The 17,582-nt window shown below is 45.0% G+C and overlaps 1 protein-coding gene across 2 annotated transcripts in view; it reads right to left on the bottom strand.

The window, feature by feature from the left end:
• Positions 1 to 7,112: 7,112 nt before the first annotated feature.
• The window catches only part of LOC129832197 (huntingtin-interacting protein 1-like), a 45,124-nt gene continuing 34,654 nt past the window's right edge, over positions 7,113 to 17,582 (bottom strand). For both annotated transcript variants that reach the window (XM_055896076.1, XM_055896077.1), the window contains exons 21-31: positions 17,226 to 17,333; positions 16,786 to 16,922; positions 12,183 to 12,293; positions 11,961 to 12,019; positions 11,677 to 11,770; positions 11,317 to 11,417; positions 10,977 to 11,082; positions 9,860 to 9,983; positions 9,659 to 9,720; positions 9,447 to 9,564; positions 7,113 to 9,321 (exon numbers count right to left, since the gene is read on the bottom strand). In XM_055896076.1, the coding sequence (XP_055752051.1) occupies positions 9,311 to 9,321; positions 9,447 to 9,564; positions 9,659 to 9,720; positions 9,860 to 9,983; positions 10,977 to 11,082; positions 11,317 to 11,417; positions 11,677 to 11,770; positions 11,961 to 12,019; positions 12,183 to 12,293; positions 16,786 to 16,922; positions 17,226 to 17,333 (1,031 nt within the window). In that variant the 3' untranslated portion in view covers positions 7,113 to 9,310. The remainder of the gene's footprint in view (positions 9,322 to 9,446; positions 9,565 to 9,658; positions 9,721 to 9,859; positions 9,984 to 10,976; positions 11,083 to 11,316; positions 11,418 to 11,676; positions 11,771 to 11,960; positions 12,020 to 12,182; positions 12,294 to 16,785; positions 16,923 to 17,225; positions 17,334 to 17,582) is intronic.

The raw sequence follows: 17,582 nt of genomic DNA, 5'->3' as shown, positions 1-17,582 counted from the left end.
GACGCTTGGCATTCAGGCCAAAGAGTTCAATCTTGGAGAATTTTGTTTCTCATTGTCTGAGAATCGTTTAGGTGCCTTTTGGCAAACTCCAAGCCGGCTGTCATGTGCCTTTTACTGAGGAGTGGCTTCCGTCTGGCCACTCTACCATAAAAGCCTGATTGGTGGAGTGCTGCAGAGATGGTTGTCCTTCTGGAAGGTTCTCCCATCTCCACAGAAGAACTCTGTCAGAGTGACCATCGGGTTCTTGGTCACCTCCCTGACCAAGGCCCTTCTCCCCCGATTGCTCAGTTTGGCTGGGCAGCCAGCTCTAAATTTGGTGATTCCATTCTTCTTTCATGTAAGAATGATGGAGACCACTGTGTTCTTAGGGACCTTCAATAAATACTGCAGAAATGTTTTGATAACCTTCCCCAGATCTGTGCCTCAACACAATCCTGTCTCTGAGCTCTATTGACAATTCCTTTGACATCAGGGCTTGGTTTTTGCTCTGACATGCACTGCCAACTGTGGGACCTTATATAGACAGATGTGTGCCTTTCCAAATCATGTCCAATCAATTGAATTTACCACAGGTGGATTCCAGTCAAGTTGTAGAAACATCTCAAGGATGATTAATGGAAACAGGATGCACCTGAGCTCAAATTCGAATCTCATACCAAAGCGTCTGAATATTTATGGAAATAAGGTATCTGTTTTTTTGTAATACATATGCAAAAATTTCTAACCTGTTTTCGCATTGTCATTATCGGGTATTGCGTGTAGATTGATGAGGGAAAAAATTATTTAATACATTTTTGAATGGCTGTAACAAACTGTGGAAAAAGTCAAGGGGTCTGAATAATTTTCGAAAGCACTGTACATACATATAAATAGTGGAAAAACAAAATGGCAGCTTCACCTTATCTATAGCAGCTCTTGAGGACTGATTATACATCACCACTTCTAGCCTCATCAAAAACAAATGTGATCATTATTTTAGCTCGAAACCCATGCTGTTTTCGTTGGGAGGGAAACAGATTTCAGGAGAGAGTGTGTGGGCTGATGTCACACCTGCAATTTGTCTGTTTTCTGCATCTCTCTTATCTATCCCTATGCTTTTCCTCCCTCCCGTCTCCCTCTTCTTCTTTCACTATCTTCTCCCTCGCCTCTCTCTCTCGCTTTCCTATCATTCGCTCGTTCTCCTTCCCCTTCAACCCCTCTCCCAAGTGAGGAGGTTTCCAGTGGATGCTTGGTGCCAGCCTGAGAGGGGGCTCTGCTGCATGGACAGTCCACCTCCCTCTTAGATCATTGCAGCAGATGTTGCTGTGTATTTGGCCAGTTCTCTTAGCAACCGCACAGGCTCTATTTTGTGGAGCTGTGGCACATTGGTAGGAGCTGGTGTCGTGCACCGTCTGTCTGTCTGTCTGGACCTGGCCTTTACTCCCAGCCTCAGACCAACGGGCCATGAATATGGCGTTGTGAAACAGTTACTCTGTACTACGAATAAAGTAAGAAAGAAAGCATTTGCTTCTCCCAAGTGCTTCAGTTTAACCTGTGGCTGCATTCAACTATTGCCCCAAAACTGTTATGAAAGTATGTACTCACAGAGCCGTCGTGAAGGTACTGTGTTGCCTACTACACATACTGTACCACCTGATTACAGAAAGAGGATGCACACACCTAAAGAGGTTGAATGAATGATTGGACTTGTTCATTCATATCATTGTGTGATCATCACCTCCCCCGATCCTCCCATCAGCTTTCTTATGAACAGACTTCGGCCGACCCAGAGGGCGAGTTAGGACTCACTTCTTGACATTTCTCTGCTCCTACTGTTTCCCTGCCCCGGCCTGAGGACAGAAACCAACCAACCCACACAGACTGACTGTCTATAGCAGGGAAAGAAGAGAAACACAATGAATGCAGTTTACACTCCTACTTAATTCATGGCCTTGCTTGTGTCTTTTAGCCATACAAGGCTTCATGACAAACCCACAAGCGTCAAATCATCTTTCTGTGAACAGATTGAGAAACAACACTCAAACGGTCCTATGCCTGTGAACTGTGACTATAGCTGGGAACTTTCCCCCTGTTCTTAAAGATGTATGTTCTTTATTGGGAGTTTATAAAAAGGAACAGCAACACTGCTTTCCTAGCTGTTTAAGGGTATATTGGTGTGATATCTCACCATAAGGTCACCGGGGACTCGGCTAACCTCTAAAAGCTGTCCAATGAACAGGAGGCACTCTGTCTCAGTCTGTGTTGGTGAAACATCATCGCCCCTGAGAAAGCAGTATCATTTGCCGTTTTGTTTGTTTGCTTTCAAGAACCACAGCCCTTAGAGGAGAGACCGAGAAAAGGAAAGCTCTTTATTTTATTGTCCAGTGACCACATGTCTGTATCAGTCTCTTAAAGAGATACTTGGGGATTTTGGCATTGATGCCCTTTATCTACGTCCCCAGTCAGATGAACTTGTGAATACCATTTCTATGTCTGTGTCCAGTATGAAGGAAGTTAGCTTGCGAAACTGCCTCTAACGCTTACTAGCGTTAGCATAATGACTGGTGTTCAACGTGCAAGGCAAGCGAAAACAATGTAAGCAAAGGCCTCCAGTGAGGCAGGCTGGGTTTGATCATAGTTTATTGTTCCTATGGCTGACACCCTTATTCACACAAACATTGAACAGTGATTACATTCACATGGCCTGGCTTCACATTAAGAGTCCTTAACAATAAGGGCTCCTTTTTAGAGCTTTAACCCTGTAAAGGCACACAAAGACTATAGCTCCTCCTGGCTCCAAGTAGATGAAAAGGTCAACTCCACACTAAAGTCTTGTGATCTGGGTAGACCCAATACTTTTTCCTGGTCAGGTCATGTGGTCAAAAAAAAAACCTACCCGACTGATAACAGATCACACGCATTCTATAAATGACCTAGCATGTGATGGTTTGTTAGAATCCATCTCATATTGTGATTCTGCACATGCTGTTATGGGCATCGTTCTACTGTTATTGTCCAGTTTTCCCTCAGTGGAATATATTGTTTCCCCTCCTATATCCAAAGCACTATGCATCAGAACCACAGTCACTATCCGATAAATAAAATGACAATGTAAAGGACCCAGACCTTGTTTACTTCAGCTGAATAAAAAAAACAACCCTGTCAAGATTAACATCTGTGATGAGAGCAACCGGGGGGCTGTAGTGTGTCTGAATGGATGTGTTGTTTGTTTGGGATGTGGGGGTGGGGTCCGTCCAGGCCTCATGACGAGAACCTCAGTCATCGGAGTATAGGGAGAGAGAGGCTGCTCTCTGCCAGGGGACCTGATGGAGCCTAGTGCCTGCTCAGCTCCCAACCAACCGCAGGGAACTAAAAATAGCTCAGCCTCACTTGGAGCCATGGAATCACTCCTCCCCTCCCTGCTTGTAATGGATTAGAGAGGACACAACACGGCAAAAGCCTACAACACAAATCAGCCAAACAACAGCCGAGCAAACAGCATCCTCCACATTGTTGTACAGGACATTGATAATGAACAATTGGAAATAAATGAATACATTGGGTAAACTCTGGTTAATGTAAAAAAAGAAAGAAAAGGAATACAGACACTGTGGTGTGTGTGTGTGTGGTCAGATGTCTTCGCCGGGTGCTCAGGTCTGGTCTCAGTTAGGAAGAGACCCCAACACAGATCACCCATAGCTGAGGCCAACAGTACAGTACAGCATAGGGGGGAAGGAATGTTTACCTCTAGTTGCTCAGAAACACCCACAGAGAGAGGACAACATGTAGGGCCTGACACCTGTTCACAATGAAGACTGAAATAAATAAACCAGCATGCTCTCCTGGCACCAAATCAGAGAAAATGGACAGAAACAGGGAGGGACTAAATGAGAAACGTTTGCCTTTGCATTCTGTTGAGAAATGCTTTCCGTTGCGTACCCTAATGAACACAACTCTGTTGTGTTCGATTAGCAACAAATGGTGGGATTCACTGGTACACTGTACGGCTGTCTGTGTATGCAGTATAGAAGTGTGTGTGGCAGATTGAAAACAGGCCCAGGAGTTACTGTAGGGTCTAATCCCTCTAGATTAGAGTTTGCTGTAACTTCCACATTTATCTCAGATTATACAGATTGATTCACGCTCAATTTCCACTTTGAAAATGTATATTTTTAGATTGTATGTGCGAGCGTGTGAAAGGGACTCATATACACATGTAGAATTAGGTCTTCCCTCCAGGACTGAAGGGGGCTGAGGGTTCTATGGAATTGCAGTGATATCCAGATTGAGATACTGTAGGACTTCCTTGCCATGCAGTCTACCAAGAAAATAAACAAAGCAACAACAAAGAAACGTCCCTTTTTCAGGACCCTGTCTTTCAAAGATAATTCGTAAAAATCCCAAATAACTTCACAGATCTTCATTGTAAAGGGTTTAAACACTGTTTCCCATGCTTGTTCACTGAACCATAAACAATTAATGAACATGCACCTGTGGAACGGTCGTTAAGACACTAACAGCTTACAGACGGTAGGCAATTAAGGTCACAGTTATGAAAACTTAGGACACTAAAGAGGCTTTTCTACTGACTCCGAAAAACACCAAAAGAAAGATGCCCAGGGTCCCTGCTCATCTGCGTGAACGTGCCTTAGGCATGCTGCAAGGAGGCATGAGGACTGCAGATGTGGCCAGGGCAATAAATTACAATGTCCATACTGTGAGATGCCTAAGACAGCGCTACAGGGAGACAGGATGGACAGCTGATCGTCCTCGCAGTGGCAGACCACGTGTATCAACACCTGCTCAGGATCGGTACATCCGAACATCACACCTGCAGGACAGGTACAGGATGGCAACAACAATTGCTGGAGTTACACCAGGAAGCCACAATCCCTCCATCAGTGCTCAGACTGTCCGCAATAGGCTGAGAGAGGCTGGACTGAGGGCTTGTAGGCCTGTTGAAAGAAACGTCCTCACCAGACATCACCGGTAACAACCTATGGGCACAAGGTCGCCTATGGGCACAAACCCACCGTCGCTGGACCAGACAGGACTGGCAAAAAATGCTCTTCACTAACGAGTTGCGGTTTTGTCTCACCAGGGGAGATGGTCGGATTCGCGTTTATCATCGAAGGAATGAGCGTTACACCGAGGCCTGTACTCTGGAGCGGAATCGATTTGGAGGTGGAGGGTCCGTCATGGTCTGGGGCGGTGTGTCACAGCATCATCGGACTGAACTTGTTGTCATTGCAGGCAATCTCAACGCTGTGCGTTACAGGGAAGACATCCTCCTTCCTCATGTGGTACCCTTCCTGCAGGCTCATCCTGACATGACCCTCCAGCATGACAATACCTCCAGTCATACTGCTCATTCTGTGGGTGATTTCCTGCAAGACAGGAATGTCAGTGTTCTGCCATGTCCAGCGAAGAGCCAGGATCTCAATCCCATTGAGCACGTCTGGGACCTGTTGGATCGGAGGGTGAGGGCTAGGGCCATTCCCTCCAGAAATGTCCGGGAACTTGCAGGTGCCTTGGTGGAAGAGTGGGGTAACATCTCACAGCAAGAAATGGCAAATCTTGTGCAGTCCATGAGGAGGAGATGCACTGCAGTACTTAATGCAGCTGGTGGCCACACCAGATACCGACTGTTACTTTTGATTTTGACCCCCCCTTTGTTCAGGTACACATGATTCCATTTATGTTAGTCACATGTCTGTGGAACTTGTTCAGTTTATGTCTCAGTTGTTGAATCTTATGTTCATACAAATATTTACACATGTTAAGTTCGCTGAAAATAAACGCAGTTGACAGTGAGAGGACGTTTATTTTTTTGCTGAGTTTATAATGAAGGGCTATCAGATTAGGATAGACTGATCATTACGCTGGATACTGGGGTCTATTTCATGATGGGAAACGTTCAGAATGTTGCAGACAGAAACATAATGAATACAGCAGACACGATTCCCTGTTCTACATAACAGGCAACCCCACAGAAGCCTTGTGTTACAATAAGGAGCGGTGTTCAAAGAATGCAGAAGACAAAAGCTAAACGGCTGTACATAACTTTTACCAACAGTGTACTTACTTGGGCATTGATGTTGACAGCAATGTCCTATACAGACGTCAAGGAATTGACTTTAATCAGGTACGACTCTCTGTATTTGTAAACAGGTCTTTCTTTAATGAGTGGAAAAGACAGCGGGATATTGGTGCATTAGTCTACTCTCAGATCAATTGGAGAGAGTTAAATGGACCACAACTTTGTTTTCCATGCAATAAATCAAATCAATACTCTCCACAAAGGCTCTAGCCGAACATTGAAATAGGTTATGTTCTTTCTCCAGTCCAGGCATGACGTAATCTTATTGTGTATACTACAGTATAGCAGTAACAATGGTAGGAATGGAACTGTGTAAATACTACTATTCAATACTGTGCTGAATAGATTGAGTGATATGAAAGACATGGTTTGACACAATGTAATTGTTTTGTGGTATTGTGGGCTCCCTCACATAGTAGAAACCTTATTATTGAGAAGAGGGAGACATTTTTCCACAACACTAATAAATAGTGGGTTAATATAACTACTACCCCCTCTCGCGCCATCTACCTTTAGTCCCATTGTCTTGAGATTGAACAACACAATGTTCCGGCCACAACTAATCACACTTATATAACAGTATTACTGTACATCTCACACAGAAGGAATTTTGGTAATCTTCCTACATTTAAACAACTATTAAATGTTAGACATTAATCCACGCTAGACAGTACCTAACAGTACAGAGACAGATATCCATCCTACAGCTCCTGTATCAATCACAATGATTAAAAGGGTCATAATAATTATCCCCATTTTCCCTAGCGCATTACATCTCATAGAATCCTTAGAAAGAGTACATGATGAGATAACCCGCCCCATTCCTCTCGTAGGACGCTATCTGGAAATAGCCTACGAGTCTCTCACTTAATCATTTGAATGATACATTTTCCTAATCACTTAAGGGTTCATGAATTAAACATGAACTAATTAAATATTCATGAACATTTCAAGGACTTTGAAAAAATTGCAGCAGCTTGAACAGTCCTCATTGAAGTGAGCAAAATAACTAAACAAACAAGCTTTGGTCATATTAATGAGTTGAAATATTTATTTCAAAAACTGAAAAAAGAAAACAAACCCACATACATAGTTTTTAGTATATCATAAAAAGACATTATTTCAAATGTTATTTTGAGTACTGTTTTTCTCATTGACTACAGTGAGCGGCAGTTTGAAAGGCTGGCTGAGCTGGTTGGACTACAGACACAAACCAAAGGGTGAGAGGTTAATAACCAGGAAGTAGTGACGGAAGTACACCGCTAAATCGCCATTAAATACCCAGTGTCACAACTTTTTATATAAAACAGCCAAAAGCAGAGCAGAATATTAAAAACTCAAAGGGCATTAAGACACACAGGAAGACAAACTCAAAGAGCATCACACACAGAGAAAGTATGCTATGATTAAACCAGATCTGGGTCCAAATAGGATTCATACATTTTTGAATTGCATTGCTTTTCATTGAGCCTGACTGGAGTGCCAGGTGGGCGTGTTTGAAGCACATTTGGGACTATTTCATTGGTTCCATTGCGCCAGGCAAGCTCAAGAGCAGCTAAAGTATTTCAAAAGGAAAACAAATACTGGATGACCCCCTACTAACCTAACTCATTGTGTACTCGACAACATACGATGTTCCCATTTCTTTTCATAAAGCCAGATTGAAGAGCACTAGTGTCCACTGGCAAGAGAGAGGTGGAGGAGAATTCATGACAGTCTCTGTAATGTAGTAGCTCTGCTGTGGAACACTGCCCTCTTGTGGCAATGTAACTTATTGGACAGGTCTAGGTATACCCTCCCTGTTTCAGTTTTCTTCTGTTTGGTGCCTAATGAACATGGCCCAGGTGTTATTGCTATTGTAGACAGATGGTGACGGAAGTTGTCGGTTTCTCTGTCTAGGCTTTACAGCTACGTCGTCTGGGGAAGCTGATAAGAACCCAGCAGTGTGGGTGTGTAGGGCTGCATTCCAATTCCCTGCCTTTCTGCGTATTACTTGCTTACTCCACCATATTTCTTACACCATCTTTCTTAAGTCCATTCCTTTCAAATCAATGAGGGGGAGACCCTGGAGTAAAAATTGTAAATGATCAGACAGCAGCTTATGGAAGTCCATTTTCCAGCTACGTTACAGAGACCAGGAAGCTCAGAGCCACACAGCCAATCAACGGTCCAGCATGATCAGGGTCGTGTTCAATAGGACACAGCGTAGGATACAGTTTTGCAAAGGAAAACAAAAAAGTGTTTCTTATTGGACACGTTCAGGTAGTACCTTTTAGATTCACTCCGTTTTCTTCCGTGGTGTGCCTAATGAACACAACCAGGGGTTCAAAGCAGCCCCAGAGCATCACACACCACTTCAACTTCAGCAGCAGTCCTCTCTGGCTGGTCAGACACACCACACTAGTATCTTTAGAGAACCTAAACCCCATTCATTTCAACAGACAGAGCTCACTTCAGGGCCAGATCTATTTCTAGTGTATCATCAGGGTAGCTGGGTGTATAAACAGTCAACTCTAATAATAATAATAACAACAACAACAGTCATCATGGTCTTTAAACCAGGAGGCGAAAAGGCAAAGGTCTGTATCTCGGTGGGCGTATAGCTCAGACGGGGTTTGGGTTAGAGAGGTAAAAGCTCACAGTGAGAGGAAAAAGAGGACCCAGGAGAAAAGAAAACTGGCGAGGGCAACAACTCTTCGACTTAGAATAACAACGCAACAACTGTTTAGTGGGAGAAAAACACGCGCGCCTGTTTTCGTTGCACTGATGAGACATTGGGTGGGCAAGGGGTGGGGTCTAACTGACAATCAGTCAAGTCTCCCTCTGTAGAGGGATTGGCCCTTGTGCAATGCATTGTAGGATGTCTGGTTGTGAAGAACTTGTGCTCGTGGTGGGTCGCTCCACACACACACTAGTGGTGCTCCCACTAGGACAAAACGAACCGTTGGTAGAAGACAAAGGATCCATCAGCAGGTATGCTATTCCTCAACAGTCGAGGGGGAGGGGCCAGGGAGGTAGACAATCCATCCCTCGTCACTTTCCCTCCTCATCACTGTCCCATTGGAAGCCACCGGGAGCTAGAGGAGCATTTTTAAAAAAGCACCTTTTTATTTGGCTTTCATAAAAATAAAAAAAATAGGAAGAGAAAGACTGAAGAGTGTATAAATGGGGCAAGAGGCAGAGCGAGAGAGAAGTCATTCTTGTGGTTGAAGGAGTGGTGGGGAACAGACCTCAACCTGTACCTGTGAGGAGAGTAGAGGGATATTAGACTGGGCTTCAACACAACCAAAAGGCCAAAAATAAATCACACAACCGCTATTTCTGCCATAGTGCCTCTGAGTAAACATGTTGAGACACACATACGCACCTTCATCCTCCTCCCCCCAGCCCTCGGCCACCCCAGCCAGCTCGTAGTGCTTCTTCCTTAGCTCTCCTAGACGCTCTCGCTCCTTCTGCAGCTTTGTCTCCAGCTCTAGAACCGAAACCTGACAACACACACAAAAACACGGTTTACTTAGACCTGTAACACACACACACACACACACACACACACACTCAGCCACCCCACATTTCTCTTACCTGTGAGTCCATCTCCTGCCTCTTGATCTGAGTGAGGGTCATACTGGAGAAATCCATGGTGTCTGAAGCACACAGTCATAGGAGAGAGAGAGGGGGGAAAGGAGGGAGAGAGAGAGAAAGAAATTCAGCATTCAGTCACAATACATGTCATGTTGATCTCTCACTGTAAATCCATGGCCACACTAATGTTAATCCACTCACCTTTCTCCTCGATCTGGGACTTCCCGGACTTGGTGGAGGCTACAACTCCGGCGGTGGCCTGTGTGACCCCTTTGGATGCCAGCTTCAGGCGGCCCAGGTTGGCGTTGTCTTTGTCTGCCTTCACCTGCCCAACAGACCAGAGAATGGCTGGGTTACCAACACGAATGGGTCATGGGTGTGTCTTAAACACATGTAGAGATATGGTTGACACACCAAATGATGAGAGAGATGTAGGTTGGCATATGTACATCCAGTTGTGAGTGAGTGTCTCACGCACACATGCACAGTTTCAGTTACCACATGGTAAAGTGGGTGGGGTTTTATCCTGCCTGTTTGGCCCTGTCCGGGGGTATCGTCGGACAGGGCCACAGTGTCTCCCGACCCCTCCTGTCTCAGCCTCCAGTATTTATGCTGCAATAGTTTGTGTCAGGGGGCTAGGGTCAGTCTGTTATATCTGGAGTATTTCTCCTGTCTTATCCGGTGTCCTGTGTGAATTTAAGTATGCTCCCTCTAATTCTCTCTCTTTCTCGGAGGACCTGAGCCCTAGGACCATGCCTCAGGACTACCTGGCCTGATGACACCTTGCTGTCCCCAGTCCACCTGGTCATGCTGCTGCTCCAGTTTCAACTGTTCTGCCTGCGGCTATGGAACCCTGACCTGTTCACTGAACGTGCTACCTTGTCCCGGCCCTGCTGTTTTGGACTCTCTCTCTACCGCACCTGCTGTCTCTAACGCTGAATGATCGGCTATGAAAAGCCAACTGACATTTACTCCTGAGGTGCTGACCTGTTGCACCCTCTACAACCACTGTGATTATTATTATCTGACCCTGCTGGTCATCTATGAACGTTTGAACATCTTGGCCATGTTCTGTTATAATCTCCACCCGGCACAGCCAGAAGAGGGCTGGCCACCCCTCAGAGCCTGGTTCCTCTCTAGGTTTTGGCCTTTCTAGGGAGTTTTTCCTAGCCACTGTGCTTCTAACATCTGCATTACTTGCTGTTTGGGGTTTTAGGCTGGGTTTCTGTACAGCACTTTGTGATATCGGCTGATGTAAAAAGGGCTTTATAAATACATTTGATTGATTGATATCATTACACAAGAAGTACCGTCTCACCTTGGATGCGGCCACCAGTTGTGCAGTGCTGGCTGCAATCTCATGCGAACACACCATCAGCTCCTCGTACTTGCCCTTGCCCTGCACCACAAGGTCTGCTGCATCTCTATGGGAAACATTACGCAGAGCATTATGGGTAATCTAGTACATCATGCTACTATTTCAACGGTTATAGGCTATACAGTAGGGGCTGGAGTCATGTAGTCAGGAAAAACCTCTGGCCTAAATGAGTGTATTCCAGAATACCATGGTGTTGTGGAGTAGTAACAACACTGCTGTAACAGGGCTCCGGTGCAGTAATACAACGTTACGTTAGAAGAAAAAGTGTGATACTACTTACACCATGACTGTGGCACCCCAGCCCACGGCTTTGGAGGCTGAGATCAGGCCTTCAGTCCAGCGAGAGTTCTTGACATAGAACTCCTTCATGGATGCTGCCCCCTGGTGGAACGAATATATTATATTGGAATACACACTGAGTGCGCAAAACATTAGGAACACTGAAGTTTCCCCCTCCATGTCAATGAGGGGGAAGCAGCAGTGGGCGCACTGAGCAGAAGCTATATAGGCAACAAAGAGGGCAGCAGCTAAATTTAAAAAATACAGCACATGCGCATAAATCTCTGCAAGTCAGCCACTCCGTCCGTATATTATATTATTATACATTATGATGCACATATGATAGGCTTCTGTTTCTCACCCTGCCACTATCCACGATGTCCCTTTGCAGATCTTTGGAAGACAGAACGAGCTCTTTGATGGCCTGCATCAGGTCTGTACAGGAGGCCAGGATCCTATGGGGGGCGATAGAGGACACATTCGTTCGGCAGCTCCACATCTTGATCTGAAACGTTTCACTCATTTGAAAGTTATGTGATTCTCAAAGACAGGGTCGTGTTCATTAGGGCACGCCATGGAAACGTTTTAAAAGGGGACGAAAAAAAATAATATGCTTTTCTTACTGGACATGTCCAGGAGACTCACCTCTCGTTGACCTCCATCTTAACCCCTGTGTCGACTGCACGCGACTTGTTGAGCATATCCTGTCAATGTAATAGAACAAATAGAGGAAATTAGACACCTTTTGGTTGATACTACTGTAAAATGAAACCAGATGGTTCTTTTCACACACACACATTTCTGTTTTTGTCTGGATCCTCCTTGGTGATGATGGTGACACACGCACACACAAATTGAGCTGGTTACCTCTATCCTGGCGGCTGCTGACTCCACGGCGGCTGATGTGGCAGCCATTTCCTGCTCCACCAGATCTCCCAGCTCCCCCTGCTGCAGCTCCAGACCCTGAGGACGCAGTTTCTACAGACCAGAGAGACGTCGAGAGAAAAAGTGTGGGGGAGCTGACCTTTGCCTGAAGGTCAACTTCTAGTGTTGTGATTTCCCCTCCACGGGTCACATACTTTGTTGAAAGAATAAGAAGCACTGAGACTCATCCTATCATGATGACATCCCCTGGTTTAAATGTGCACAAATAGGCATTATGAAGACGTTGAGGTTCTCAGAATGATTGCAGGGTGTGGACTTCCACTAAATTTAGTAGACCTATGTCACAACCATGTCAGAGAATTTCACAACCATGGCAGATCAGCACTAATTCTTCTTATAAAGCATTAAATCATAAAACTTCCAAGTGACATGGCAAGCGAGAGCCCATGGCTAAGCCATAAAACAAACAAACAGTGGTGGACGCCAGTCCCCAACAAATGCTGGGACCTAACCAGTGGCGTAGTAACATTTTTCTAGGTGCCGCGTCGCAAAATAAATGTATGACGTCACTGTTTCTCAATCAAAGTTTGTACGGACGTAGACCATTGAATAATACCATTTTAAAATATGCAGAAATGCATCATCTGCCTATACCAACACATATTGGCTCAAATACATACTGTCAATTGTGAATGATAATTCCTCTGGTTTTATCGGCTGCATATGCATGCCAACCATTTGATCTCAATCAGTTTCATGGGAATATGAATTTAGATCTTCTACTGTTTGAGCAAATATACGAGCAGATTGTGTTAACGTGCTACAGCATACACTATACATACAAAAGTATGTTGAAACCCCTTCAAATTAGTGGATTCGGCTATTTCAGTCACACCCATTGCGGACAGGTGTATAAAAATCGAGCACATAGCCACGTAATCGCTATAGACACATTGGCAGTAGAATGGCATTACTGAAAAGCTCAGTGACTTTCAAAGCTCGTCAAATGTTTGCCCTGCTAGAGCTGCCCCGGTCAACTGTAAGTGCTGTTATTGTGAAGTGTAAACTTCTAGGAGTAACAACGGCTCAGCCACAAAGTGGTAGGCCACACAAGCTCACAGAGCGGGACCATCGAGTGCCGAAGCCCATAGCACGTAAAAATCATATGTCCTCGTTTGCAACACTCACTACAGAGTTCCAAACTGCCTCTGGAAGCAACATCAGCACAATAACTGTTCGTTTCCATGGCCAAGCAGCCGCACACAAGCCCAAGATCACCATGTGCAATGCCAAGCGTTGGCTGGAGTGGTGTAAACCTCAACAATACCTGCCCCAATGCATAGTGCCACCTGTAAAGTTTGGTGGAGGAGGAATACTGGTCTGGGGCTGTTTTTCATGGTACGGCCTAGGCCCCTTAGTTCCAGTAAAGGGAAATCTTAACCCTACAGCATACAATGACATTCTAGAAGATTCTGCACTTCCAAGTTTGAGGCAACAGTTTGGGGAAGGCCCTTCCCTGTTTCAGCATGACAATGCACCCGTGCACAATGCGAGGTCCATACAGAAATTATTTGTCGAGATCGGTGTGGAAGAACTTGACTGGCCTGCACAGAGCCCTGACCTCAACCCCATCAAACACCTTTGGAATGAATTGGAACGCCTACTGCGAGCCAGGCTTAGTTGTCCAAAATCAGTGCCCGACCTCACTAATGCTCACGGCTGAATGGAAGCAAGTCCCGCAGCTATGTTCCAACATCTAGTGGAAAGCCTTCCCAGAAGAGTGGACGCTGTTATAGAAGCAAAGGAGAGACCAACTCCATATTAATGCCCATGATGTTGAGATGAGCTGTTGGACGAGCAGGTGTCCACATACTTTTGGTTATGTAATGTAGCTGTATTTTGTTTCAATTAACAAAACCATTCAGTAAAATCATCCTAAAATGTAATAAGAAATGACATGTTGTTTTTGGTCTAACACTAACGTTAAACTATGCTATTAAATTGGGTCTGTTGTGTAGAATACTAATTAATCATTAAGTGATCTTGCCAAAACATTTATTAACCTTTGATCTAAACTTTATTAAACAACCCCAATTCTGAGTAGGGGTTGTTTAATAAAGTGCTCCGGTGCGGTACGGCAGCACTAGAACCCTGGACCTAACATTTTCTGGAACTTACACGTACGGGAAAGAAAACAACCCCCCCCCCCCCTCATTATTACCAAGACAATAAACATGGGATCAGCAGTTTCAGCAGAATAGCAGAGTTTGCTCCTCATCTCAATAACAGTAACTGATTGAGTAAGTACTGTTGTGACATACCAAAATTCTTCTATAAAATGGTGAGTTGGAGACGAGATTTGTACTCCTGATCATCCAGATTCCAGCATCCTCCAGCTAAGATTCTAGCTACACCAACATTCACCATGGACAGAAAAGGCCTGGTCTGCTCTGTCCTCCTGTTGCTGTCCCTGCTCCAAGTATCTTCAGCCATCATCAGAGAACTCCAATCAATCAATGAACTGAGAACCATAGAGTTTAGCCACAGCTATCCACGTCACGGTCTCAAGCTGCTCTACTGGTTCGCTCAACAGCTGACCATCCATGCCCGCACAGACGCCATTTCTGTTGGTTTCAACGCCGGCTGGAATATGGCTTCCATTCCTTTGGGAACACAGAGAGGCTACTCCCAGCAATTAATTTGACCACACGACTCTACTTTGCGGTGGGCAACCTCAATACAATAAGCAACCCCGGTGCTAGCAGCCTGCCAAATGATGTTTATGATAACAGACAACCCTTTACTCCCGAGAAGAACATGATCGGATCATTGTTAAGATCCCCTATGACCGGATCATTGTTAAGATCCCCTATGACCGGATCATTGTTAAGATCCCCTATGACCGGCTCATTGTTAAGATCCCCTATGACCGGCTCATTGTTAAGATCCCCTATGACCGGATCGTTGTTAAGATCCCCTATGACCGGCTCGTTGTTAAGATCCCCTATGACCGGCTCGTTGTTAAGATCCCCTATGACCGGCTCGTTGTTAAGATCCCCTATGACCGGCTCGTTGTTAAGATCCCCTATGACCGGCTCGTTGTTAAGATCCCCTATGACCGGCTCGTTGTTAAGATCCCCTATGACCGGCTCGTTGTTAAGATCCCCTATGACCGGATCGTTGTTAAGATCCCCTATGACCGGATCGTTGTTAAGATCCCCTATGACCGGATCATTGTTAAGATCCCCTATGACCGGATCATTGTTAAGATCCCCTATGACCGGATCATTGTTAAGATCCCCTATGACCGGATCATTGTTAAGATCCCCTATGACCGGATCATTGTTAAGATCCCCTATGACCGGATCATTGTTAAGATCCCCTATGACCGGATCATTGTTAAGATCCCCTATGACCGGATCATTGTTAAGATCCCCTATGACCGGATCATTGTTAAGATCCCCTATGACCGGATCATTGTTAAGATCCCCTATGACCGGATCATTGTTAAGATCCCCTATGACCGGATCATTGTTAAGATCCCCTATGACCGGATCATTGTTAAGATCCCCTATGACCGGATCATTGTTAAGATCCCCTATGACCGGATCATTGTTAAGATCCCCTATGACCGGATCATTGTTAAGATCCCCTATGACCGGATCATTGTTAAGATCCCCTATGACCGGATCATTGTTAAGATCCCCTATGACCGGATCATTGTTAAGATCCCCTATGACCGGATCATTGTTAAGATCCCCTATGACCGGATCATTGTTAAGATCCCCTATGACCGGCTCATTGTTAAGATCCCCTATGACCGGCTCATTGTTAAGATCCCCTATGACCGGCTCATTGTTAAGATCCCCTATGACCGGCTCATTGTTAAGATCCCCTATGACCGGCTCATTGTTAAGATCCCCTATGACCGGATCATTGTTAAGATCCCCTATGACCGGATCATTGTTAAGATCCCCTATGACCGGATCATTGTTAAGATCCCCTATGACCGGATCATTGTGGAAGACGTGTACATAACGCAGCACCAAGCGACAGCCATCCGGGGAGACAAATTCTACGACCAGGCAAATACCTACAAGATCAGTGTCGGCCTCATGAGAGAGATAGGCAGACAGAAATATCACAGCTTTTTTGCGAGCGGCAGGTTATGTTGCTAGAAACCAGGGCTGAAAGCAGATTGATAAGAAATCTTTTGAACATGTAGTCAAATTGTGATTGTTTGACTGTTCTTTTTCAATTGTGATTCTTCTGATGAGATGCCAAGTGTTTAATGACAGCCTTATTGCTTACTTTCTGTAGTTCACTTTAAGATCAACTGGACATGTAGCCTATTCTAGTTTATACATGAATCCCTCCGTCCCTGCAGCCTGACTGAGGTTTTCATCAGTATCAACGTAAGTAACCTCCTCCTCCCTTTAACTCGCTAGTAATTGTGTAATAATCTCATGTTTTCATGAAATCAAATGACTGTAATTTGCACCTAAACTGTACTATGTACTCACATTTACTCTTAAGAATAAAGCAATAACAACAAAACTTGTATGACCATGAAGACTGGACTGACCTCTGCGGTGGCCAGGATGCCATCCAGTGCTGCCCTCAACGTTGCGCTGTCTGCCGTGGCCAGGCTTTCCTGCTCCTTCATCTGACCCAGCAGGGCCAGGGCTTCAGCCCCACACGCCTTCACACTGTCTGACAACGCTGTGGAAAGAGAGGGGGGACAGAGAGGACGGTCAGAGATGCACACACAGTACAGAGACTTAGAGGAACTGGGTGGCTAACTGCTATCCTGGTCCTTAATCTGTAGGGAACCAGGTAGGGAACCAGGCTATCGTTGCCTGTCTGCGCATTATCAGTACTTCTCGAACAGATGCATATAGGGACGTAGTGGTTTTTATAAAACATGGATCAAATCAAACTTTATTTAAAATCATGGAGCATTCCTGTCCTGGATGTGTGAGTGCACATTTCAGTTGAGAAGACACAGGGACAGCTCACACTCACCGTCCGCTTGCTCCACTGGCACCATGTGAGAGGTGGCACTGCCCTGAACAATGGTGTCGCCCACCAGGTGGGCAAGATGGGTCACTGCCCGCACCAGCTCCGACACACCTGGAGAACCAAGGGTCAAACTGATATAAAGTCTATATACAAATCAACTGGATATGCTACTTTTATATGAAGTACTTGAAGGCTGTAATGCTGAAAAACACTGTATTTGAATATAAATAAGCATTTTACCACAGCACCAGTCAAAAGTTTGGACACACCTACTCATTACAGGATTTTTCTTTATTTTTACTATTTTAGAATAATAGTGAAGACATCAAAACTATGAAATAACACATATGGAATCATGTA

This window comes from Salvelinus fontinalis, chromosome 33 (assembly GCF_029448725.1).
Source record: "Salvelinus fontinalis isolate EN_2023a chromosome 33, ASM2944872v1, whole genome shotgun sequence".
Classification (NCBI taxonomy): domain Eukaryota; kingdom Metazoa; phylum Chordata; class Actinopteri; order Salmoniformes; family Salmonidae; genus Salvelinus; species Salvelinus fontinalis.
This window is presented reverse-complemented; position numbering and strand designations above follow the sequence as displayed.